Source organism: Boleophthalmus pectinirostris, unplaced genomic scaffold (assembly GCF_026225935.1).
Source record: "Boleophthalmus pectinirostris isolate CB_2022bp ecotype Guang Dong unplaced genomic scaffold, ASM2622593v1 HiC_scaffold_21, whole genome shotgun sequence".
Lineage (NCBI taxonomy): Eukaryota > Metazoa > Chordata > Actinopteri > Gobiiformes > Gobiidae > Boleophthalmus > Boleophthalmus pectinirostris.
The window spans coordinates 13,381,235-13,408,047 of record NW_026571175.1 but is presented as its reverse complement, the minus strand read 5'-3'; the positions used below and the strand labels follow the sequence as shown (position 1 = coordinate 13,408,047).

General features: G+C 37.7%; 1 protein-coding gene across 1 annotated transcript in view; it reads right to left on the bottom strand.

Annotated features, from left to right (window-relative positions):
• col22a1 (collagen, type XXII, alpha 1) overlaps positions 1 to 25,958 on the bottom strand; it is a 48,596-nt gene extending 22,638 nt beyond the window's left edge. The window contains exons 1-19 of the mRNA XM_020932635.2: positions 25,868 to 25,958; positions 24,125 to 24,691; positions 18,918 to 19,001; positions 12,047 to 12,158; positions 11,790 to 11,913; positions 11,074 to 11,349; positions 9,914 to 9,994; positions 9,454 to 9,570; positions 9,298 to 9,342; positions 9,165 to 9,227; positions 8,946 to 8,984; positions 7,648 to 7,701; positions 7,506 to 7,559; positions 7,378 to 7,431; positions 5,856 to 5,909; positions 5,729 to 5,773; positions 2,999 to 3,052; positions 2,871 to 2,924; positions 1,229 to 1,264 (exon numbers count right to left, since the gene is read on the bottom strand). Coding sequence (XP_020788294.1) covers positions 1,229 to 1,264; positions 2,871 to 2,924; positions 2,999 to 3,052; positions 5,729 to 5,773; positions 5,856 to 5,909; positions 7,378 to 7,431; positions 7,506 to 7,559; positions 7,648 to 7,701; positions 8,946 to 8,984; positions 9,165 to 9,227; positions 9,298 to 9,342; positions 9,454 to 9,570; positions 9,914 to 9,994; positions 11,074 to 11,349; positions 11,790 to 11,913; positions 12,047 to 12,158; positions 18,918 to 19,001; positions 24,125 to 24,691; positions 25,868 to 25,958 — 2,004 coding nt within the window. The remainder of the gene's footprint in view (positions 1 to 1,228; positions 1,265 to 2,870; positions 2,925 to 2,998; positions 3,053 to 5,728; positions 5,774 to 5,855; positions 5,910 to 7,377; positions 7,432 to 7,505; positions 7,560 to 7,647; positions 7,702 to 8,945; positions 8,985 to 9,164; positions 9,228 to 9,297; positions 9,343 to 9,453; positions 9,571 to 9,913; positions 9,995 to 11,073; positions 11,350 to 11,789; positions 11,914 to 12,046; positions 12,159 to 18,917; positions 19,002 to 24,124; positions 24,692 to 25,867) is intronic.
• Between the last annotated feature and the right edge of the window lie 855 nt (positions 25,959 to 26,813).

Sequence of the window (26,813 nt, the reverse complement as noted above, 5' to 3'; positions counted from 1 at the left end):
GATTTAGGATACTGTTTATATTTGAAATTATATTACAAAGCAGATTACAGAATTGTCGTTAAAAGCTATAGAATTGTGCAAGAAGCAATTAGGAGGACAATATATTCTTTCCTATGCATTCTAATTAAGTAAAGTAAGTCAAGTTTTGAATCACAAAACACAAATATATCCTAAATCCTTGCACCGACTAGAACATGACAAGTTAAACTATGAATTTTCACAAAACATAGTAAATATAATCTTTCCTAGTTTTTCCTAATTTGACAACTTTAGTGGAGTTAGACACGGGCAGTATACATAGAGATAATTCTGTAACTGTGACCTGGCAACTGTACTGTAAACAAGGGTTAATGCCTGTTTAATTTACACAATATTTATAATTTGACCAATGAAATGAAAACATCTTCATTTTGTTACATGAATAAATTTAAACATTCAGTAAAAAGTATTCCTTGCTTGTAAATTTTGGATGGAATTTTGTATATTGATGATATAGATGGAGGGATTTATTTTTAGTGCTAACTCCTATTCTTGTCCATGGGTTTGGATTGATGAAATATTAGGTCAGCTTAAATAGAAATCAAAAATTGAAAGCAAAATATCTTTTGAAGGTGAAAAAAGTTCTCACAATGTTACAGGAAGCTAAGACTCATGAATAATTTTCAGCTTTTTTCACACATTGACACTTGAATTATGTAAAACAATAATAATTATTTATCACCTCCAAATGAAAAAGTAATTAGAAAATCATGAAAACCTGCCATGATAATTACTATATCGACTTATCATTCAGTATATAAGCAGGAACAGTATATTTTGGGGCTCAATATTTATCGTGTGTACAATTTCTTTGCAATAGTGAATAGATCTTTGCCATTTTATGTAATAACGTAAGTTTTGAGCTGTTGAGGGTAAAATAAATAACTTCTATATATAATTATTGGTTCATTCTGCCATTTATTTGTTGCAGCTTATGCTTATTAATGATACAGTATATTTAAAAATGTGTTTACTGGGATTATCCTGCCTTGTGTAAATGGCAAAAATAGTTTCAATATTATTGTTTATCACAGTATTTCTGTGTAGCAGTATATTGTGCTTCAACATTTGTGCAATTTCTTTTATATGCAGTTTATAGTAACAAAACCCAAATATATGCCCAAATCCTACATCTATCACTCAAGTAAACAACTGTGTATTCATTTCAAATATTGTTTCTAGTACTTACTACATCTCCAGGTATTCCGGGAAGCCCTCTGTCCCCCTATGACACAGGGTACACAAGGAGAAAAACACAGCGATTAGAGCACTTTAAAACATGTTCAAAGAAACTCCTGGAGGCATCAAGTGTACATAAATAACTATAGTTTATGGCACACAATGTTTTTAGATTTGAAAAGTGAAAGTGATAAGGTGAGGTAATTGTGCCTATGTGTAATCAAATATGGTGTGTGTGTGTGTGTGGGATTATTGGGAGTCATGCATCAAAGAGGTAATTAGAGACAGTGCGTTTTATTTGAGCAGACAAATGAGTGGGCTGATGGCAGACTGTTGGAATGTCTGGAGAATAGGAAGAGAAGCATGGGAAACTGACAATGAGGCCAAATGAAATGCTTGATTATTTTTAAATATTTAGACTTTTATGTGAAATTTTCCAGTGTCAGCAGTTATGTAGACCAATGTAGAATGGAAATACAAAGAATATTCCATGCAGGTAAGAACTGGCTATTGGTGATTGCAGTGCTTAAACATATGGTGTATGGCCTGCCACTTGCTTGTGTCCGTGAAAACGTGATTGCTTTTGCTAGACTGTTCCAGAGTATGTCATTAAAGGTCATATAATTGACTCTTGTGAGTGACTCTTGTGATGTTATAATGCTGTTACCTCGTCAAAACCATAACCGAAGTTCTGTTTTGTTTCATTCACACATGTTTGACTGACATCATGAAGCAGTATTTTTCAAGTCAACAGCTACATTTTACATTGTGTTTAGAGCGACTGGCAGTTCCAGGGCTGAAATGAGCTGAATGATCCTAGTGAAAGTGTATGGAGTTTAAAAACACAATGGAGCACTTTGTGTATTACCGCATGACATCACAAAGTGTGTTAAAAATGTGTGAATGAAACAAAACAAAAAATCCAGGTATGTTTTTGATGAGGAAACAACATTATAACAGATCAGAAAATAGTGTAATATGGGCTTATCCATTACTAAAACAAGCTGATAATGCTTCCAGGCACAATGTATAGGTTAGATCTGTGGAAGTTAGCCCAGTTACGGTAAAAATACATATTTTCATATACTTTTCTATACATTTTGAGCTATACAAACATCTGTAATGAAATAAATGCTAGATAGATCAGTTTAATGCCATTCTAGACAATGCAAAAACACCATGAATAAAAGCAGCCTATAGAAAAGCAAAACACCGCACCTATTAAGATACAATATGTAACTTCTTTGGGAGGAGAATCTACCACCTCATCTGTTTGTCTAGCTTCTCCTGAAATTTTCCACAGTATGATATTAACCTTATCTACCTACCAATCTATCTATCTAGCTGTCTGTCTATCTATATATCTATTCATAATTTTAGCTAGAAGAAAATATGCATTTTGTGTGTAGGGTAACCTCTCCACGGATCTGACTCATAACCTGGCTTGGTGGTGTTCTTGTCACCAGGGAGAAGTTTAATGCCATAATGAGGACAATCCATACAGTAAACTATTCAATAACACCTTCACATACACAAGCAGTCACATACCACTCACTACAAATGTTACAAATGGCACTGTTATCATATTATATTTATCACTGGATAAAAAAACAAAAAACAAACAAACAAAAAAACAACACTGGAATACTTACCTTGTCTCCTTTGATTCCACTTGGACCAGGAGTACCACCCAATCCTCTCAACCCCTAAACAAAAAGTAAAACACTATAAGGAATTGCAAAATATATTACACAATATTTTAAATGAAACTTAAACTAACATCTTTTCCAGGAACACCATTTTTCCCAGGTAGTCCATCAATACCAGCTAGGCCCTAAAACACAGAAAAAATAGTAGATTTTTAGACATACATATATATATACAAAAATTACATAGCATATATACTAAACAATTTTGTGGTTAATGAAGCGGGAAGGTAAACTGAACTAGGGGGAACCTCGCTCACATCTTCTGCTCCTCTTCTTCAATCAACTCTTTCCAGCAGTCTCATTCTAAAGCTGTTTTCACATTTGAGCTGCATCTTTATCTGCCTCATCACCTCTCAGCAGCAGACCCTCTCTCCTCTTCACTGCCACTAACACTATAAGAATGGTTATTTTTAGCACTTTTCTGCTTGATTTCTTTTTTGATTTGAAAAATTAATAGCTGAACATTATATAAAGGGTCTATATTACACTATTTTCTGATTTATGTTATAATACTGTTTCGACATTAAAAACATAAATGGAGTTGTGTTTTGTTTCATTCACATGTTTAACACACAAATTCTGTATGTTCAGGTTGTGTTCTTCTCTCAGACTGAAAAGACTTTACCTTGTGATGTCATTTGGTAATACAGGAAGTGATCCACTGTGTTTTTAAGATCCTTATACTGTCACGAGAATCATTTGGATGATTTCAGCTCTGGAATTGCCAATCTAATGAACTAAAGGTAAAGGGCAGCTGTTAACTTGAAAACTACTGCTTCATGACATAACAAGGTGGAACAGAGCATTTTCAGCATTAGAGATGTAGACAGACTAAACATAAATAGTTACTCTAATGTGTGTGAATGAAACAAACACAAACCCAGATATGTTTTTGAGAGGTAAAGACATTCTAACATGACTTAAAGCTCACAAGAGTAAATTTTGCATAATATAGGACCTTTAATGCAGTTTTGGTGGTTACCTCATGCTCAGAAAGTTATTGGTTCCCTGCTTTGACCAGTTAATACTGTAATTCTGTCCTTCACCCATGCAGTGTATAAAGGATGTGGGTAGCAAGTATCAATGCATGCTCAAATGAGCATCTATTTTCAATACTAGTTTTACATACAAGTTTTAGTATCAGTAATTATCTGATTTTCGATACTTTCAACCTAGTGGGAAAAGCTGTCTTTGCTTGAGCACATAGCTTCAGAGAAGATTTGCCAATCAATGAAACGGTTAATATATAAATTACTAAATGGTCAGACATGAAGGAAAGAATAATCAAATCTCACTACCTCTTTGCACATGTTTCCTTCCAGAAATGAACCGCATGTAATGTAAAACACAACCCCATTTTTTCATTAAAGTCTCATTTAAACACAGCACTGTAACCCAAGCTACTGTGCCCCTTCTTGACTCCCCTCACTGGATCTCCTCTCTCACGAGTGCTTTTCCACCCCACAGGAAATTGCCTGGTAATGTTGTGACCGGGCAGACAGACAGCTCTAAACCTGTCAAACTATAGGACTCAGCATGTTTTAGTCCGGCTTGCCTTTAAGCTGCTATGTTTCCTCAAAGCATATGTTAAACTCATTAGTGTCTTAACTTGGTGTTTACAACATTGTCCTATCCGCATGTTAAAACCATTTATACAAAGCCAATGTCTCAGAAAGATTCAAAATGTTTTCCAACTAGGCATATTACCTTTTTAAATCTATTTACTCTTTTATTTGAAAACACAAGACATCCCCATTACATAAAATATCAAATAATCAAAAATTATATTCTGGAAATAGTTGTTTATACATGGTAGTGTAGTGATGATACATTTCAGACTAGATTTTGATACTAAGGACTCGATACTCAATGCCAATTGCAATACCACGATGATCATAAAAACACTTCATGTAGACAACAGAATGTAATTTCAACATAAAATTCTAATACTTTCTTTAATATTGCCAAGACCATGTGGCCTTATATCTGTGTAACCCGTTAGCCGTCCAAATAAGTGCCATAGTGGTCCATGAGCATAAACTAGTCTACTGTATGTTGTCTTATCCTTTTAGAAAAGGTTCATTTTTGTCCTATGAATATGACTTTTTTAGTATTGATACTTGCTGAAATTAGTAGGCGTATCCAGTTTTGATAGTTCTAGTTTTAGTATTGATTAGTATCTGATTTTTCAATATATTTTTTGAGATGTTGGCAAGAGAGATGTTGATTGAAGATTGGAAAATATTACTTTTGTAAGGTAAGGTCTGTAAAGTCGTTTTGGTCTTTTACTTTAAATCACAAGACATCAAAATCTCAAAAATATTTAATAATATTAAATTATATTCTGGAAATAATTGTTTATACATGGATATAACTTCCACTGAGTATACAGGCCATCTGAGTTGCATTGAGACGTCATCTTAATGGAAAAGAGGAAAGTTCACACATCAACAAAGCTCCAGCGGACTTGAATGAGTTTCCTTGTAGCCAAACGCCCCCACACAGTTCTAGACAAGATGTGGGGAGAGTGAATCAAGGAAGCCAGTGCCACATCTGTTTTAACCATTACACCCCTGGCTTTGGAGTTCCAGGAATGGCCTCTCTTCCAGGGAATGACCTGACCCTGTTGTCGAGATGTAGTCCATGATGTTTGTTCTAGAAGTTAAACTAAGTTGTAAATTTCAGGTGAAAATGTGCGTCTAAAAGCCTGTCATTGGGTCCTGTGCATGCTGCCTTCTTATTCTACCTTGAATTTCATTAGGAACATGATATAAAGGTTAGCCTGCAGGTTAAATACTTACTGGGGCACCTGGTACACCTTTTTCACCTTTGTTGCCAGTTTCACCCTGCAAAAACATATTAAATGTTTATTAAATATACATTCTATTTTATACAGGGAGAACTAATTAGGCAGGCCCCATTACTCACAGTTACACCTCTCAGTCCTGGTGCACCAGGAATTCCAGCATCACCTTGAATTCCCTTTTAAAATAAATGGAGTAAAAATCAAAAACTCAATTTACATTAAGGTGAAATGATTTACAGTTTAATACAAGTTTAAACTTTTCATAAAACAAATGAAAACAAAATGGTAGGCTACTGAAATCAAGCTCAAATGTTGTTGGCCATATTTATAATGATACTTTGATCAAATTTTCTAGTAATCAACCTACGTTAACTGTGTACCTCACCAGATCTCTCGTCAACCCTCACTGGACGTCGGTGAGTACAGTCTATGCCAGACCTGGGCATTGTACAGCTCCAAGGCCACATACGGCCCTTTGGGTGACTCTCACCAGCCCATTTAAGATAATTTGGAATTACAAAACAAATATATGTTATAATTTTATATTGCATGGAATAAAGCTGCATTGCTTTTATTTCAGCAATGTTTTCTGTTTCTCACGTGGCCCCATGGAAAAAAGAATCGTCAACCCCTGGTCTATGTCATAAACTCCACATCCACAAGACACCTCATTGGATATTCGCTCACCAGTAAGTTAGAAGTTGTTTGGCTAACCCAAATTAAATATGCAGTTAATGTTATTTTAATGAAATATTACATAATTGCGCCAGTAGTCGATAAACAATAAACTAGGAATGCTAAGGTAGTTGGTTAGCTAGTTAACTAATATAGCTTCCCTCTCAGTGAGACAACCAGCCTGGGTATGTCTGGTATTTTTCCATTTGTTTTTGATATTTATGCTTCTAAATAACGTTATTTTATATGTTTTGTTCAAATCCCAGTTGTGTTATTTTAATAGCTACTTGGTTGTGCCTCTGGACCGTATTCCGGAAGTCGCTCTGGGCGCCGCCATCATCATTTTTAGTTGTATTATTTATGGAGCTGCCGATCCTAACAGCAAATAAAAAGTTCAATACGGACTATAAAGCCATTTTAAAGCCCACCAGATAATCAATACAGTGTGACCTGTTGGTGCACATGAACATAGAACATTTTACATAAATTAATCTATTTTATGTCATATTTAATCGGCAAAACTTTTCTCTTCTCGCCATTGACATGAATGGGATTCCCGAGTGACCCCATAAATATTCGCGGTTTAGGCAGAACTATAATGAAAAATATAAGTTTTTATTATAGCTCCATGAGTTTAGGTGCATTTAGAGACCAAAGTGAGTGGGGCGGAATTAGGTGATTAAGAAAAATGTGTAGGCTAGGTAGGATGCTTTATTATAAAAAATTATAATAAGATTTTCAGTATTTTATTTATATTTAATATGTCCTTCACATGTTTCTTTCACTATATATTTGTATATAAAATTTAGAGTTTGAATACAGTATACAGTTAAAATATTAGTTAAAAACTGATTTAAGGTCTCAGAAAACCAAGTCCAAGCTCCAGAGAAGCACATCTGTAACCTGGTCATTAAACAGAAAAAGCTCTTGTACTAAAATGGTTTAAATTGGGTAGAAATGGAAGCCTACCTTTGGGCCAGTTGGACCTTGCACCCCCTTACTTCCTGGTGAGCCTGCTTCACCCTGTTAGAAAAAAGGCAATTTTACTGTTCGAGATGATTTACACTTATCAAAACGTCAAATGTGATGTTTCTCACTTTGTCTCCTTTGTCCCCAGGTAAGCCATCGATACCAGGCACTCCTCCTAGCCCCTGACAAATACAGCAAAAGTGAATAATTAGTATCTGGTCATTTTAAGGTTGCCATGTAAACACGCAGATTCAGCATCACTTGGCACACCTTCTCTCCTTTTGGTCCAGCAGCACCTGTTAATCCTATACTGCCTCTGTCACCCTGTAAAAAAGTACTCATTGTTTTTACTTTGCTACTCAAAGCATGCACCAAATAGTGGTTAATGTTGTTGACGTGCTCTTGCAACCTGGTATCACAAAACTGATTCAGAAGCCAAAATGTTAATGAACAATTAGTGTTATTATAATTACAATTAAAGGTTAGATGGACAATGACAGACAACGGTATGGTATGAAGTGAAGATAAGGTGTACAATGCATATGTTTAGTTGAAATTCTGTAAAACGATTACAAAGCATTAAGAACACACTGATAGCTATAGAGACACTATGAACGAACCATTTACAGTATCATGCATTTTGACTGGTCTTCTGTGCCAGGGATTTTCTTAGTAAAACCAAAAATATACATAGTAGGACCTTAAGACCCCATCTGTGAGACCGCACTGTTCAAATCACAGATGGCTGCGTTTTAATTCTTTGGAGCTTACATGACTTCAACACCATTTCCTCCATCATACATTTTAAGCGAGACCCCTGCCTGTGCGCTATAATGAGATATATTTGCCTATAAGCGCACAGCCACTAATAGACTTTCTGTGGAGTTTGTTAAATATCCAATTAGAGAGGATCTCAGCAGGGTGAATTCACTGTCACAAAGTCTGTCTCTGTAAAAATAAAGCCCCACAAAGTCCCATTCTGCTCAGTGCTAGTTTATCTCTGTTTCTGCACACTGTCTTTGGTAAGATGTGAATGTCCCCCACTTGTTACTTTTAGCTGTAGATTAAGACCTGTAGTGCAAAGAGAGGCAGACAAAAAGAATAAAAGCAACAGGATGTTCTGCATTAAAGTTACATTTAATGCAGTAGTTTTATGAAGCAAAAGTAGGCTTTAGAAGTTTTTTTTTCAATAAAAAAAAAACGAAACGCAATCAGCAAGTGTAAACCAAAAGGCAAAATGACATAATTTTGTCCAGTCTTTGAGTCACTAATGACAGCAGTTTAGTCTCCAGAATAGAGCTCCTCAGACTGCACACTGGCAGCTGGCAGACTGGGTGGGCCTTTGGGCAGGCCTGACCCTACTACATCCTCTGTGGTCACCTGGTCTTTAATTCAGGACATCACTCTAGCCATCGAACTGTTCCATAAGAGGTGCAGTTGCACATGATGTAATAGAAAAGAGCACAGAAAGAAGAGTCCATGTTATGTCTAATACATGCATATTCGATATGCACAGAGACAAACATGCTGCACACAGGCTCATACAGCAGACAGGATGGGGCACTTACCTTCTCCCCTCTGTCACCTTTGACAGAGATGACTTTGCCCTGCAAATAATTCATCATTCAGATCAATTATTATCGAGGCACAGAAAGAGAGCAGGGGAGTTCATGCATGGCATTTAATTCTAATACTGTTTATTTTACTACTGATTTCAAGTATGTAAATGTATCATTATCTATGATTTTGTGTTTAATTATATCTTTATATCATGTTTGTTTTCCTACAGTTTCTCCTTTTTCTCCTTTGAGGCCAGATGGTCCAGTAGCACCTGTAGCACCTGTGTCACCCTGAAAGAGCCATATGGAGTGTAAACAAACAGAAAGCACCGGTCTCACACTTAGATGTACAAGAAGGCACCTTTTCACCCTTGGGACCTGCCACACCAGGTTCTCCAATCTCTCCCTGTGGAAATACAAGTGCGTAGAAAGCCCTGAAGACAAACCTCTATACTGGAGCATTTGGGACATGAAAAGTATAATTAGGTTATGTAAGTCTGGTCCTAACAAGGTGTACCTTGTCTCCAGCAGGGCACGAGCAGTTGACTTCAGGACCTTTCTGTTGCTCTGCGCTGGTCGGCGTTGGAGTTGAGATCTCTACTGGAGGAGCTTCTGTCACTACCTTTTTGGGACACTGGAGAGGAACACAAATAAGTTATAAATAAATGCACAACCAGTGATCATCTTTGTTGTTAGAAGTCAAAGGTTGTTTGAAAATCTTTTTGTAATCATAGTTTTGAATAACTATGCAAAGTATAATTCTACAAACAGCCAATGTTCTCACGCATTGTTTTGCTGTTCCATCAGAGAAAAGATTATAGTGAGCCTAAATGCTAGGTATTTGAAACAACAATAGTGAAAAATATATATTGTGTTTCATTTTATCTGGCTACAACCTAGAATGTGTTTTTTGGTTGGTAGCGCATGTAATAATATGTTTTTTATAGATTGACGAGAGCACGGCTGGCAGAACTTACCGGCCCAGTGGGTAGATCACAGCAGGTCTCCAGCTCAGCATGTTTGGCATCGCAGTAAATCATCATCCTCTGAAGATCGAACTGGGTTGGTATAAACAAACATTTCATTGATTAGAAACTTTGCAGCATGTGAGGTCACATTTTAGTTCAGAGGTTGAGAGGAATATCAGGAATATGCGCTGATAAAAAATGAAATGATTTAAACAGTATTTAACATTTTCTTAAGATCAACACCCCTGTTTTACCATTTTATGTATTGTATTATATTATTATTATGAGTCATCAAATAGCTTATATAGATTATATATAGTAATAAATAGGCCTGTCATGATTGTTTTCAACTTAACGTTCAAGAAATGGCTGATGAACCTTATTTTGGGCTAAATTTATCTAATATAGAGGACCCATATTAGGCAATTTTCTGATTTATGTTATAACATTACCTAACATTGTACATAGCATTTCCTCATCAGTTGTGTCAGAGTTGTGTTTGGTTTCATTCCCACATGTTTATTATACAAACTGGATGAATTCTCTCAAACAGAAAGCACTTCAACCTTGTGATGTTACTGTATGCGGTAATACAGGAAGTGCTCCACTCCATACACCTTCACCATAATCACCATAATCATCTGGATTATTTAAACCCTGGAATTGCCAGTCTATTTGGAACTAAAGGTTAAATGTAGCTGTTAATTTTAAAACTACTATTTGACGACATCACAATGTGGAACAGAGCATTTTGAGCTTTGGAGATTAATAATAAATGGTTTCTCAAACATTTGGAACAAAACACAACTCCAGGTATGTTTTTGATGAGGTAACAACATGGCTTAAAGCTCACAAGAGTAAATTTTGCATAATATAAAACCTTTTATTTATTTTTTGCCCTTTTTTGTATGTATGTATACAAACTACAAAAGGGTTTCATGTGCTATTTATTTTTTCTTCATACCTTACTTACAATTTACAATTACATTTCTAAAGGGTTTACTGGTTTTATTATGGGTTATAGAGTTATTGCATCAGTGCCATAAAGTGGTCTTCAAAAGTAATATTTTCAACAGTACTTAAAATGTGTTACCATGACAGGCCTAGCACTTATTCTCAATCATTTTTCTGATACATCACGGAACATAGCCATTACAAAGTGTACTCACATCGATTGGTACACTGTCATACAATCTCTTTCCTATGACAGTCTTTCCTTGAATGTCTATGTCCTCTCTCTCCTCTAGAGGCAGTGTGTCAATGTGCTTGCAGTCCAGGTAGAGGGACACAGTCTTGGCCTCCACACTGATGGCAATCTTGTGCCAGTTGCGGTCAAACAGGTTTTCCACTTCTGGGTTCTTGAACACGGCTCGGACTGCATCCTTTGTCACTCCGGCAGCATTGTATTCCACTGCCTTATTCTCTCCGTCCAGCCTGATCGACACCTGACAAGGAAAGGGCACAGGTAACATTGTTAAGTGTGATTCACTGTCAGTCCCAGTGTGCGCTAGCATCCTACCCACAGAAGGATTATGGTTGAATTATGGTCAATCCAAAACATGCTGCCTAAATCCTGTTTTTGTCTGACAAATTATTTTTAGAATTTTTATTTTTCTTCATTTACTTATTATCACAACTATCTGATAAAAGGGAGAACTATCAAGCTCCTTGGCATGTCAAACATTATAGCCCTTCTATTAAAAGATAAAATTTTAAGAATTTTTAATAGTCCTTTTACATTCATTCCACCTGGAAAAAAGTCCAGAAATCAGAAATACTGGCTTCAGTTTTAAAATGGGAATTGTCAAGACACAACAAAACTGGCAATTTCTCCCAGTTATCATAACAAAGAAAAAGACTACATTTAAAAACATTTTGAATGCACCTGTGGGATTCCATATTTGTCATAGACTTGCCACAGGTACCAGTCTTCACGTCTTGAGGTTTTCCTAAATTTGAATGTCGTCACAAATGCATATTCATCTGGCAGGCCCTGAGCAAACACATCTCTGTGGAATATAAGCACAGTCTTATTAAAATAGTGGATGGAAAACATTAGAAATATTCTTTTATGGTCTAATTATTGTTACGCTGTAGTTTGCTACAAGCTTTTGTGTTTAGCGTTTGAGTGTGGACTCTTACTCTGTCTGCTGCACTATGGGCATCGTACCAAGGCGAACATAGGAACTCTGGCCTTCCTCGTCTCTGGTCCCCAGAATATCCCTCACATTGAAGTATTCCATCAGGTCGAACCCTGCAAAAAGCAAACGTTAGTAGTGTCATTAGTAGTGTCAAATGACGTGTAAAATAATGACAGAGTAAGACAACACAGTGAAAATGACTTATGGTTTTGACACATTTCTGGTCTGATGTTACAATTTAATTGGACACCCAGCAGCAGCAGCAGCAGCAGCAGCTGTGTTAGAGCTGTTAGAAGTTTGATTAAATGCCTTTATAACTAAAGAGAATGTCTAACATATGTCACTCCATCATCTGTTGCCATTTGGCAGAGGAAAAAAGTGGCCTCCCCCAGGCCAGTATCTTGTGTGCCTTGGAGTATATGCACTTGTGTGTACATTTACCCACAGCATGTGATTTGAAGTGGTCAGACCACAGACCATAGTTAGGCGCTTTAGAAAGGCACTCCCTTGTACAACAAACAAGTGCTGTAACTATGGCGATGGCAGCGAAATGAGAGCTCACTAATGCTGGCTGATTGTCCAGCAGAGCGCACTGATAGCCTGCGCTTATGTGACCAGAGTTTGTCTCAACCGTTAAGTAGACTGTGTTATTAGTGAGTGAACATGACAGAAAAAGACTATGCACAGTACAAATCTATTTCTAAGAAGTTTAATTGCAATAAAAACAGCAAATTATGGTGTCATGTTTTAAATATAACACATTACAAATGCTTTGATAAATCTTACAGCATTAGTTTCATATAATTTCATAAATGTCTCTCACTTACATTGTTTGATTATTATTAATCATTTCTTTTTGCACATTTTATCTCTGTCCTATTGATAACAAATCCCGTTGAGTGTATCACCATCACATACATGTTGCAGAGAGGAAGCCTCAGAATCAGGCAGTAATGTGAGCATCTTAGTGGAAGTATTTGAGAATAGCCTGGAGACAGGTGGTAAGACATGCAGGCTGCAGGCTCATGCACCATTAGCAACAAAGCAAAAATAACATTTCAACAGAGCAGTCATAACAGGCTCAATAACAGACAGGATCAGCCGACCAGAAATCCACTCCATCTGGGTACATTAATACTCTGCACTTTTCTAAATGAAAACATTCGATCCTTTTCATGTCTGTAGTAGTTGTAAATTTAAGCATTCCACTTTGGCCAGCAGGTGGTGCTGTGTGGTCTTGAAAAACCCTAACCCTTTAATTTGTTAAAGGGGCTTATAAAAGTAAGTTATTTTTAATTACTACCTCCCTAGTTCTTCTCATTATTCAGAGTAGAAATCAACCAATGGCATTTCTACAGCAACTTTAATTAAATGGAACCTGAATATTAGTTTGTCTAGAACTGATCAAGAGTTTCAGTCACTGATCTCACTGAACATTTACCCCCTCTTGCCCAACGTAAGCAAGTGCTTACGTACAGTGCAGTGCTGTTAGCTGATAATATGGGGCACACATCGTGCTGGAGGAGGGCACAGAGCGCTGACTTCTACTGCCCGTAATATTGGTTGCTGCATTTGCATCATGCACATTCACTCACTACAACGTTATGCGGCTGTTCAGGGCCATCTCAGCTCAGAGCTGTAATTTGGACTGGCAGTGGATAGTGTATAATCAAGCTAAAAAAGTTATTTTGGACAGCCAGAAAATGTCCAATAGGGTGATGTGTGGAGAAAGCCAGATGAGTTCACAGACTGGGAAAAGGCATTCTTCTGATCCAAGCAGATGGCTGTGCTTGTGCAGGCCGAGTGCTGAAGATACGATTCATCCTCAAGCGGGTACTGCCGGAGTACCCCAAGGGGTCACAGCAGACAGCCGCGATAAATACAAGTCTGACTCAAACCACAAGTCTCCTGGCTGTCAAATCATAATCAGCGCCAAATAGACTTGACATTTCCAACAGAGAATTACTCTCTGCTACAGCATTGAGTGCATCTGTGCTGTTAGAAGTTTGAGCCTGGAGAAGCTGCCCTTACTTGTGATCAAAACTGTTAACTCTATGCATTAAAAGTTCTTTCAAAATAAATAGGACATGACTATCCATCCCTTATTGGGAAGTAACATTGGACGACCAAATACATTTGAATGTTAGCTTTATTTTGTTTTACAGAGAAACACAAATGTGTAAAATGTGAAAGAATTTGTTGTGTCAGGTATTGGCCAGATATTCGCTCACTACTAGAGAGTGAGTCCCTCAACTATTTCCACCTTCACTCATAGTTGTTAAAAAAAAAATACAAGCCATAACTGTTCTGTCTGGGATTCAGTAAAATGCAATCCTACATTTTACAACTTACTCGTGTCGAGAGGCTACAGACCACAGACCAGTGCTTTGAGCTGAATTGAACAACAGTGTTTAGAGTTATAATTACAGGAGAAAAAACTTAAACTGAGTCATTTATTATTTCTATGCTGCTGAGAAATTAAATCCTAAGCGAAGACTTTCATTTGATTTTTCTTGTCCTAATCCTCAAACTGGAAGTACACTTAGTGAAGCACACATGTGGGCCCTGTAATTCAGTCAAACATACCCATAATGTCAGAAATAACCCACAGTTGGATCCACCCCTTTTGAAAATCAGCTCTTAAATTTATGGTTTCTGCTTTGCGGACATAATTAGGGGCTCGTGGTAGCATGTAGTTTAATAGAAGCACCTGTTCTTCCATATCTATAAATTTGTCAGGCTGCATCTGACAGATTAGAAACAAAAGCAAGGAGCTACAAACAGAAAAATAGACTAAAAGAAAAAGAAAAACTTAAATTCTTAAGTATTTTCTAGTGTTTTTGGCGAGGTTGATGATGTAGCAGTAGGTAGTATGCCATAACTGTCGGTAGTAACCCATTTTGTCTGGCTGCACATGACAGATGAGAAATGAGATCAGAGAGCTACAAACAAAGAAAAATAGGCTAAACGAAAAATAAAAAATACACAGCGCAAGTATTTTTTAGTTTTGTAGGCAATTGATGTCATACCAATAGTTATCGAAGAGGAAGCATTAACAACTACTTGCAATGTAATATGCAATTGTAGCCCAAAAAACAGCCATTTTGTCTGGCCTGTGTTATTTCAGTTACACACGGTGGCAAAAGTGCAAAAGGAAATGTCATTGGTTTGCAGTGATTTATCGAAAGTTTGTTTTAATATCTTTTGGAACCGAGAGGAAAGCATAACCACATAATTAGCACTTGGCCAGTTGGCGGCGATGTGATAATGCGACTCGACAGTGGGAACTGATGCTGTCAACTCCTGAGCAAGTCTTCCACTGAATGCTGCCAAATTCCCATGATCGGCTGGACTTACATCAGTTTAAAGTGTCAGGGTGAAGGTGCTCTATAATCTATCTATGATATGAAACTAGCTCTTAATCAAATCAATATTCATTTAGTAATTTTTGGGTTGCAATGGTGTTACTTTTTTCTTGACGCCTGTTAGGATATAGGAATTCAATGTCTATGTCTATTTTCTAACATTTAAAGCCAATTTAATGATCTTTTTTTTTTTGCAAACTGTCATTAGGTTTTCTCTTGACCTGCTAATGTGCATTAATTTTGTCCTGACAAGGAAAAAACTTTGGGCACCCCTGCTTTTTACTTTTATATGTTTTGATTAGAAATTCACTAATACTGGTATCAAATACCAGCACCGATCCAGACATAAAATATGGATTAGGTATTGCCTTTCCTATGTCACTTAGCAAAAGCATGGCTTGGCTTATATGTTCATGTAATAAGGCTGGTCTCTTCTGTAGTTACTTAAATAACAGGTAGGTAACATTTTGTCTTTTTATTTATTGTGTATAGAAAATTAATACTGTTTTCAGTTTCTCCACTGTTTTTGGATCGTGCATCCCTAGTTCTAATCTTGTTGATTTTAGGGTAAGCTATAGTTGTGCATTACTGGTAAATGGTCCTATTTTTCCAATTGCGCTTTTCCACCTTCAGGGCACTCAAAGCGCTTTACAACAAGGAACCACTCACCCATTCACACACACATTCATACACCAGTGTACGCAGACACTAGGGCAGGCATGTTCAAACTATGGCCCGGGGGCCAAATGCAGCGCTCAGACAAATTTTTCTTGGCCCTCAGGCTTCCAGGTGAATTGGTCCAAATGACCTTGCATCAATTTAAAAATATTTTTTTACTGCAAGTTTTTGGAGAATCTACCTTGATAAAGCTTATATTTCATATTTAGTGTGTGGTTTTAAGGATTTTAGCATGAATAAAGACTGATGGTTCATACTAACATGTTAAGCATGCACATATTTCAATTATTCACTGAATTGAGCACCAGTCTATGGCCCTTGATCAGCCCTCTGCTTCATCTGTGGGCGGCTTCATGTGGCCCTTGATGAAAAAAGCTTGGACACCCCTGCACTAGGGGCACGGTGGGTTAAGTGTCTTGCCCAAAGACACAACAACAACATTCATTCAACTGTGAGAGCTGGAATCACACCAGCCAACCTGTGGGTCAATGGATCTGACCGCTCAACCAATGATGGTTGGTGTCAAGAGTGGGATTTGAACTGCCAACCTTCAGATCAGTGGACAAACAACCAAGCTACTGCCGCCCCTATTATACTCTTTTGTGTTTTTCTGTGTATTTTTTTTTTCACTTGGAGTTATGGTCCCATACCTCCAAATTTTTCCCCCAATTGACCTTATTCCGCCAACCCACTTTTGTCTCTAAGTGCATTTAAACCTAACTTTCTTGCAGTGGCACTTCTGGTTAAACAGGAATTCCATTCATGTCAATGGAGAATTTGAGAAAAGTTTTGCTGATTTAATATGCATAAAGTATTTTTTATTTTTTTTTGTGTAAAATTTTCAGTGTTCATATGCACCAACAAGTGAACAATGCACCGATTCTCCAGTTTTTTTTAAATGGCTTTATAGTCTGTACTGAACTTATTTGCTGTTAAGATCCACAGCCCCATGCTAAATAATACAACCCGAATGATGATGGCCGCTCCCACGGCAACTTCTGAAATAAGATAAATAAAGTTGAATACATTGGTGAAAACATTTTTAACTGGGGCTTAGCTATGTGGTATAATAATTATATTTTTGTTTGTTACACTTTTTCTAGCATTGTTTTTCTGTAAATGTGGCTTGTATTTGACATTCTTCCTGTTATTAGGGGTCTGCAAGTCTTCCCTTAATTCTTTGGTTCTGGTGGTTTATTGTGGTAGCCCAAAAGTATGCAAGTCAGATTAGCTGCACACGGTCTACTGCCTTTGGTGAGAGGGCCATGGTCAATCTGCTTTTCTTTTTATACCAGAAATACCACATTATACATTACATTAGGCATGACTTGAAACATAACCAATTGGCTCAAATATTCGAATTAACCAGATACAAAATGGGGTAGCCTTGTTATTTCTTGAAGTTACCATGGAATAGCGTAGTCAGTAATATACTTGTGTTTGCTTGGGTAAATCAAGGTCATTTCTATTAACCAAGTGTAATTATAAGACATTGATACATTTAGATAGTGTTGTTTAAGTAAAATGTATTGCATGCATTTAACCCTCAATATCCTTATGTCATGTCTGGTGATATACTCCTTGATGTTGAGCCTTCGGTCTTGGTTTTGACCTTGACATCTTGAGTCTCTTGGTCTCGCATCATTGCCCAAAGCCCCTGTTTGGATCATTTCCTTGCATAGCCGGTTTGGTGGTACACGCAGACTCCCACCAATGATGTTAAGTCAAAATATTTACAACAGCTTTCTATAATGTAATTTTCTCTGACAATCAATAGCCAAAACAGTGTATGCATCTGTTTTTAGTCTCAAAGTGATGGATGTGGGTGGGAGGCACAGACAGGAACTCACATCCCCAGAAGACACGCTTAGAACAACATCCGAAACCTTCTAGACTCTTTGGAGAAAGCTTTAACACAGCACCTTGGAATGCACCCAGACAGGACACAATGAGAAGGACAGTTTGTTTAAATAGCTTGGAGACCGGTACAGCCTCTGATTTGAACATCATAGTGACAGTTAAAAGCACATGTTTCAGACTTTGAATTATGTTACTTTACTGACCAAAACATATGACCCGGGCAATGGAAACATTAAAGGAGACATGTCATTTGAAATGGACTGTTATGAGCCATGTCCCTTCTTTAAACTGTTATAGTTGCTTCATTATCATGCCGTTGTGTGCAAAAACTGCGTCCCACTGCATGATGTCATCCAGTGGTAACCAAGGAAGTGCTCATTTAGTCTATAAACTTTCACCAGGCATATTATAATTTCTGCTATAATTTTCCCTTCCCTAAACCAACTTTAATGCTTGCAGCGTTTCTTTGAAACTGCTTCACCTCTCAGTGTGCCAGTAGGTGGGGTTATAACGCTCTGTAAACATTGGTTCATTTCTATTCTTAAAAAGCAGTAGTTCATTTGTTTAACATGCACATGATCAAGCTTTAAAATGTGAAATACTAATTCCAGTAAATAAAAAATTGTTAAAATTATATGATCTTAACATGTAATTAACACATTTGACAGTTTTCCAAGATCTTGTTTGAGCCATTTTCCAATACCTTTCAAATTTTAGAGTGAAGCAAAAAATAGCTACGCATCTCAAGAAATAAGACAATTTTTAACCTCATGAATAAAATCCATTTCATTCCACATCTAAATGAAATAGGGTAAAACTCTATCATAGTATTTATAGCTGAAATAACTTGCCATCCTATCCCTTTTTATTTTAAATATAGCTGGCTTAAAGTAAGTGGATTGCTGTCTGTGGTTTCTAAGCGCTGCCAGGGCTGTGTGTTGTCGTAGCAAAGCAGCAGTTTCCACATACCTGGAACCTCGTCCAGACCGTAACTGGTGCTGTTGGGCTTGAAGCGATCAGGTTGTTGTACTTTCATGTTTGGACACAGTACGTCTGAGAAGAGAAGACAATGTGGGAGTTAGACATGCCATAAGTCAAAAATACTGTATGATGTGTGCAAAATGTGGGGCCCTTAAGGTGTTATGAAGCAATCATTATCACTGTTGCAATAATAATACTTTACAGGCCCTATGTTATGTAAATTTGACTATTGTGAGCTTTAAGCCATGTTTTAATGTTGTTACCTCATCAAAAACACCTGGAGCTGTGTTTTTGTTTCATTCATGTTTGAGTAATCCTGATTTATTAGCCTGTCTACATCGTCTGCTCTACGCCAGCAGCCCCGGGACTGGTTGAGAAACATGGCTGCCAATCTGCACCAACTCTCACAGTTGTACAAACATTCATACAGAAGCAAGGCGTGAGAAGTGCCTTGCCCAAGTAGACAACAACAGTCAACAACACACTGGTCTGTCAAAAAGAACCTTTATTTGAATATAACAACAGTATGCAGTGGTTGGATTGAACTGTGATTGAACTGCAGACTTTGGGGTAAGTTTGCTCTATCACTGAGTCACTATCAAACTTGCTATGTCGTACATTGCTACACATTTAAATTTAGATCATTATCACCAGGGAGAAATCGAAGTGACACCCTGTTTGGTGTAGACATATGAAAAGAGTGCTAGACTGTTCAAGGAAGTGGTAGACCAAGCTTTAGAGGCAGCGTGATGTGGGGGCTCTGTGACTGTCTGGGCGTGTGCAAATGAGGTGCTGACTGTTTCTGTGTGACAGTAGTAACAGTCTAATATTTCACACACACATATTTTAGTCGCTGTGATGACAGTGAGAAAGCCAACACCTCCTGCCTGGGATTTTATTGGCAGCAGTTGTGTTTTCTATTTATGCTATAGCGTCTCTTTGCATTTCTAAGAAGTAAACATTAGGATTAGAAAACGATAGTGGAGCAAATTAACACATTGATATACTTGTGTTAAGATGATTTGTTACTGCAGTAATTTTAAATAAAAAAGGATGGTGTGAAGGTCAGAAAATTGTTTATGGGGAACCACATGTTTCTGCCATGACATCAATCAATGCTTAAGCCCCAGTTTTGGTCATTGCATTTTGATTGTTTTTTAACTGTAAGGGAAAATATCAGAGATTGACTAATATGGGTTTTTATCGATTGTACTGATTGTTTGGGATCCAGGGAAACCGATGGCCAATAGGCTATGCTGATATTTTTCGACTATAGGGGAGATTTTGATAATTTTCCCCAAATTATTTAATTTTAATATACTAAAAACTCACCCACTATCTTTTTTGTGCAGTTATCTCATCCCATTAAAGTGTTAAAATGAAGCTTTGTGTGTTCTCTTTAGGAAGCAGATCAACCAAAACAAAATATCTACCTGTGCTGATGTGCCATTAGCTGATATCCTAAAAAGTAAAAATATCAACCTGATACATCAGCCAACCGATATATTGCTCTATCTCTTAGGAATATGGACTGCAATGTTACAGGTAAATCAATGTTTAGTTATAATTATCATGTATGACTAAGTTGTGATAAGCTTCAGTAAAAGTGGGGCCATTTGTCAAAAACTGTAACTGTATTTAAAAGTGGAAAGAAGGTGTTTAGAGATAAAGTAAAGTTTTTACATTGGGTGCTGCTCCTGCATCCCCCACTTAAAAGAGTAAGTTAATCCTGTAGCTAAGTGCTCCTGCCTGGATCCCCTGAGCACTCTTCCTGATGCTGTGCCTTAGTTGCATTGTATAAAAAGCATAAATGCAGAAATGTACCGGTAATACATTACAGTGGCCAAAATGCCTGCTTTAACCTCACACAGCTGCAGTCTCATGAGCTCTGCTAGTCTAAGAGAAAGTGGCATTTTGACAAGCCATTAAACCTGGTGAAGCTGTAAAGTTTTGCTACATTTAGATGTGTATGTGTGTCCTTGGCTGTTACCTGTAAACCATTTTGCAAAGTGATAATATAAACTCGTAGACTGAATGCTTGGGTTGTGTTGTTTATAAAATGAGCCACCTCACCTTAAATTGCTATTCAGTATGTGAAGTCGAGTGCGTCATTCTTTTTAAAGGCTGTAACCCTAAGGACTTGCTAGCATGCTACACAGCCAAGCTACTCCCTGCACTTGTGGCCCTCAGGCTATAATTTAGGGATCCAGCTGTGAGTTAAAATGAGACCTGCATTTGGAAAGATGTATCTCACTTGGATTCACATTTATCAACAGTAATACTTGTACCTGGAACTTACAATTATACAGGCTCATTTCTATTGCTAACTTTAAACTATAGAATCAAAAGTCAGAGGTCAGTGACATTCCAGGTCAAGTATGCAATGCCCAGAACAGGAAAGACCACACATGAGCTAATACACTGGTAAATGAATAACTAGCTCTTCAATCTATTTTAGCCTTATAGATTAAAAGGTGAAAAACTCAACTTGGACATTTGGATGGCTGCTACAGACCCACTCGTAACATTAGAGCTGTAATTTTCTGAGTGAAAATAACTTACATAGCTGTGTGTGCCAGTACCACTGACCACTTATATACTTAGAGATTCACTTGTGGTGAGTTTTGAGATTACACTAGGGAAACTCTTAAATGGATGACTAGTGTTATATATTTTGATACAACACAGTTAAAAATGTACGTGTAGAAATAGTTCTGTTTACTAATGTTTCTTTAATACCATGCCAGATTCTGCTATGATGATGGTAAACTCATGCTATGACTCTCTGCTCTGACCAGTGGTAGAGCTACTCAATTTTATAATTGAAATAAAAGTTTGGATCAGAAAATTACTCACGTAAAAACCAAAGTAAAATCATTTTAGAATAAAAAAGTAATAGTATTTCATATGTATTTTTTAGAAATCTTAGTAAAGACAACATTTTTGGTCAACAATTTTACGTTTTAGTTTTCTCAAAGACAAGATCTCAAGCCCTTTATGCATGAATGCACAAAAAAATAATCCCTTAGCCAATTCAGCAGATGTCAAAGAATAGAGAAAAGCTTCAACTTTTCAGTGTAGTTCAAAAATGTAGTTGCCTGCACTCTAATCTAGTGAGGCAAAAATAAAAAGTAGCCAGTATCTTGTTTTAAGTACAGTACTTTTACTTTTGTACTATGTTTCTTTCCACTATGGTTCTGACATAATAAAGGTCCTGTCTTATGCAAAATTGACTTATTTGAGCTAATCAAAAACATACCCAGAGTTGTGTTTTTTTTCATTGAGTATGCCGTTATTACAAGTCTGTCTACATGTCCAAAGCCCAAAATGCTCTGTTCCACCTTGTGAGGTCATGATGTGGTACTTACCTTTAGTTCTACTTTTTAGCTTTAGATCAGTAGATATTGACAATTCCAGGGCTGAAATCACTCAAATGATTCTAGTGAAGGTGCATGGAAAAAACACAGTGGAGCACTTCTTGTATTGCTACATGGCATCACATGGTGGAACAAAGTGTTTTCTGTTTTAGAGAAGAACTTTGTTTGTGTGTTAGTCATGTGTGAATGAATGAAAAGACAACTCCATGGATGTTTCTGATGAGAAAACAGCATTATAACATAGATCAGAGGATAGAGCAATATGGACCCCAAGAGTCTGTATGTGTGGCATGCATTCTGTGTTCCGGTATTCTTTTCACCACCTGATTTTACAGTGTCATAGGGCAAGGTCAAAGTTCAGCTGCCTTCAAGTCCCCTACATTATTTTGTATTGTTGTTCCTACAGTGTCAAACATGAGTATTTAGTGTCTGGTTTAAAAGATTGACATTTTTACTCTTCTGTATACTCTAAACCATGCAATCATGTCATTTCAGTATTTACAGTTTGTGGTATGGAATCGTGGCATCTTTTCCTTTCCTGTCTGGCTAATTTTAGGTCGGAATTTCAAGTGCTTGGGCCCAAAGCATCCATCATCTCCGTGAAGCCTCTCTCATTCGTATTCCACACTGCTACCGAACAATCTACAGCAGTGAGTCAGTTTTACTCCTGCAAATGCATTCAGCTACTGTCGGTATAAGTTTAAGTTCTGGTGAAAGCATTTGTTAGTGGAAAAACCATTGAGGGCGAATCCAAGTGGCTTTCCAGTATTAAACACCTCTCCATCAGAATGGCAGGCTTAAAGGCAGCCCCACCGCAGAAATGTTATGGTTAGAATGCTGTCATTTACAAGCTACTCTTGCATCGGCACTCCTCACTTTATACTCCATCAAAGGGAAGCCACCACAGGCTCCGCGCATGTGCAGGGCCTCTCTGTGGTCGGGGCGGGGTTTTAGTGGTCAGGGTCTTTCCTCGGCATGCGGTTAAAAGGTTAAAATAAGAGTCTTTATTTTATTAAGTGCATGTTTAAACAAACTTTAAGAACTTGTTCCAGATTTCTCCTGTTTTCTAACCATGACGAAGGAGGAAGTGGAATTTAAATCTTTTGCTGCGTTCCTTGTCCTAACTTATCTCTAAATTCTAAAGACAGAAGAGCTGCCACCATTTTGCAACAACTCACCCTACATTGTTGTTGGGGAAATCTGTCAAGAGTAGTAGGTGATGGCAGTGCAGTGTCTAGGAGAGATCTCCAAATCTTGAGCAAGACTTTGTCAGGATTCCAGAGCTTGAAGACTTTGCCTGTCAAGCATGTTTTAAATTGTGGGACTGGCCACTCACCATTGCACATTCTTCAAGTTTAGCAAAAGATGGCCATATCTGCTTGTCAGTGCCCAATCATGCCAGAACTGGGAAGCTAAGGAGGGCCAGGCCTGGTTAGTACTTGGATGGGAGACCATTGTGAGTACCAGGTCAGCAGTGGAGACTGTCTGTTTTTTTCCTAAGGCAAGACACTTCACCTACCTTGCCTAGTATGAATGTACTATGTGCATGACTGTTGGTAGTGGTCAGAGTATCCAGTGGTACAGATTGGAAGCCTTGATACCCCAGGATAGTTGTGGCTACAATGGTAGTAGCACTAGCAGTGAATGAATAATGCAATTTAAAGCTCTCTATTTGTCTTGAAAAGTGCTATGTAAATCCAATGCATTATTATTATTATTCATTAGTAGAATATATTTTTTCATAAACCTCTGCTTTTACAATAGAATCTCTTGTGTTAAATACATTTTTACTAATACTATACAAGTAAAAACACTTACTTTCACATAGTCTCTTCCTCAGCCTGCCCCTAATCTTGTCAATGGCATTGAAGTCGGTCACATGGAAGACGTGGGCATTTTTGGGCTCGGCTGCGATCTCCTCCAGCTCCTCTTTAAGCGCTTCTCCAATGCCCACGGCGAACATCCGGATCCCAGCCGCAGTCGCAGCCTTGGAGGGCTCCAGAACATAATCCTGGCTCCTACCGTCTGTGAGAAGGATGGCCACTCTCTGGATTCCACGGGCTCTGGGTCTTGCTCCGTTCCGCTCCGTGAAAATGTTATTTGTAGTGTAGCTGATCGCGTCCCCCGTCATTGTATTCCCCCCTAGGTAGCGTATGTTCCGAGCGGCCCTCTTCACATCCTCCAGGCTCCTGTACCTGCCCAGGTTAAACTCTATGGTTGGCCTGTCACTGTAACGTACTACAGCCACCCGGGTTTTATCTGGTCCAACGTCAAAAGAATCCACCAGGTTGGACACCCATTGCCGGATCTTTTCAAAGTTCTCCTTTCCCACACTGGATGAGGTGTCCAGGATAAACGCCAAGTCGTAGTGAACATTTTTACAACCTGGAGAGAATAGATAAGATTTAGAAAAATTATCTGGGTAATCAGTTATCTTAAACAAATGAGCCAAAAGGTTTAGTTTAGTCAGTTGGTCCTCATGGAAATTATCTTCCTAAAATCCACAGTACTTAACCTTGTCCCATTATTGAAATCACAGTTATTTCAAAGAATGACTTCTGTACTGTCAACATTAACCCATAATCCAAACCTGTGTAGTTTAGGAAAGTGGCTTTGCTCTATGTTTTAAAGGGCAGAGCACAAAAATCATTCTGAACAGAAGGTAATTAATTATATTTTTAATTACACATTTTTTGTAATTAAAATGTGATTAATTGCACTGTCCCAATTTTATTATTAATAGCAGTATTCTTGTGCTAGTACTGGAATGATGGAGACCCTGCAGAATTTTTCTACATATGCAAGTTTAATGAATTCAAACAGCAAGACAATTCTGATGTAATTTTTCTTAATATGCTTTTCCCATTTACCCTTTTGATCACTCAAAAGAGCAATGGGCTTTGCTTAGGGTTTTAGGAGACAGTTTTATTGGGAAACATAAAAAGCCTTTAAACGACTGAACAAAACAGGACTTCTTACACCTGTTCCAGTTAGAGGTTTTTGTCAGCCCACTATTGTCACAACACCTCAGAACTCTTCTTGAATTACTTGTGAACTTCTACGTGAATCATCAAGTGTATAAAAACGAAGAAGTGCACATTCCAAACTTTTATTACAATACAGGAGTGTGGAGATACTAAAGGGTACATTTATACATGCATCTCATTATGTCTGTAGGTAATGTCACTTGTAATCTGCCAATCTGGAAAGCCTTGCACTGTACAGTAATTTTCCTAGTTTTTGCTTTGGTCAGCCTTCATTTTGCTTTGCTTTGGGACTTTTAGAGCTGCAACTAATGATTTCAATTTGCCAACTAGTCAAACAATTATTTCTATTGAACAACATTTCTGTAATACAATTTTTAACCAAATAAAGGTTGAAATATAGTGAGTATAGGGAGACTACCGGTAGTCATGATTACGGTAATGCTGATTAATCATTTCACCCCTTATTTATCTATTTATTGAGTCATAGTAAAATGTATCCCTATGTAAACCAGCAGACCCCACTTAATAATGTTTCTATGTTCAGTTATTTATACAGATGTTTTAATGCTCTTACCTGCCCTCTGTGCATGTACCGTCTCACTGGACAGGGTCAAAGCCAGGACGATTAAGACCAGGGTGATCCTGAGTCCCAGTCGTATTTCCATCACGGCCTAGTTTCAACTCTGCTTTGTTTAGCCTATTACAACCATCAAGCTGTCCCGCCTGTGGAGAGGTCAGTGGAAACGTCAACAAGTCATGCACTCAATGGAGAGAACAGTCATTTTGGACAGCCTAGGTACAAAACATGATCTTAACTAAGAGTCCATGTGGTTGTACAGCTTTGTAACAGAAATGTGAACTCCTTCTTTGGGACAAGAAAGTAGAAGTGAGTGAGGGTGTCTGGAGATTAAAATGAGTAAAATGGCATTTGGGTTTTCCACACTACAGGGATGTTAAAACGATTATTTTAAAGTGCATCAGACTTGTTAAATGTAAAAAAGTCACTTGTGTAGTTTCATTCCCTCTGGTGGTCAATGTCTTTTCCATGTTTTCTTAGTTTTTATGTGGATTCTGGTGGGAAAACAGTTGCCTACCCAGGATGTCCTAATTGAAACTTTAGCTGAAAATACACAGTTCTGTGCAGAGACAAACCAATAGTCTCTCCAGAAAATAGCAGCCGCATCGACAATGGCTGCATCCTACTGCCAGAGAATTTTGATTGTCTCCGCCTACCGGACACACAGGGATTGCTGATGCAGCACCACCTGCTTGTTGCTTTAATGGACTCATCTATAACTCTGGGTGGCATTAAGAGAAAGCTGCCATCTAAACACAAGCCTATTTCTGCTCTCACTATACACTGGTGGTTGTGATGCCTGCCATTAGGCCTGTGTGTGGCTGGCTGCAGCCATAACATGGCTCATCCTGACTGCAGGTTGTTTGGACGCAGGGGGTTAGTGAGAGAAGTAAAGGAAACTTTGAGCACTGCTGCTGGGAAAACAATAATCACTGTCTTTGTT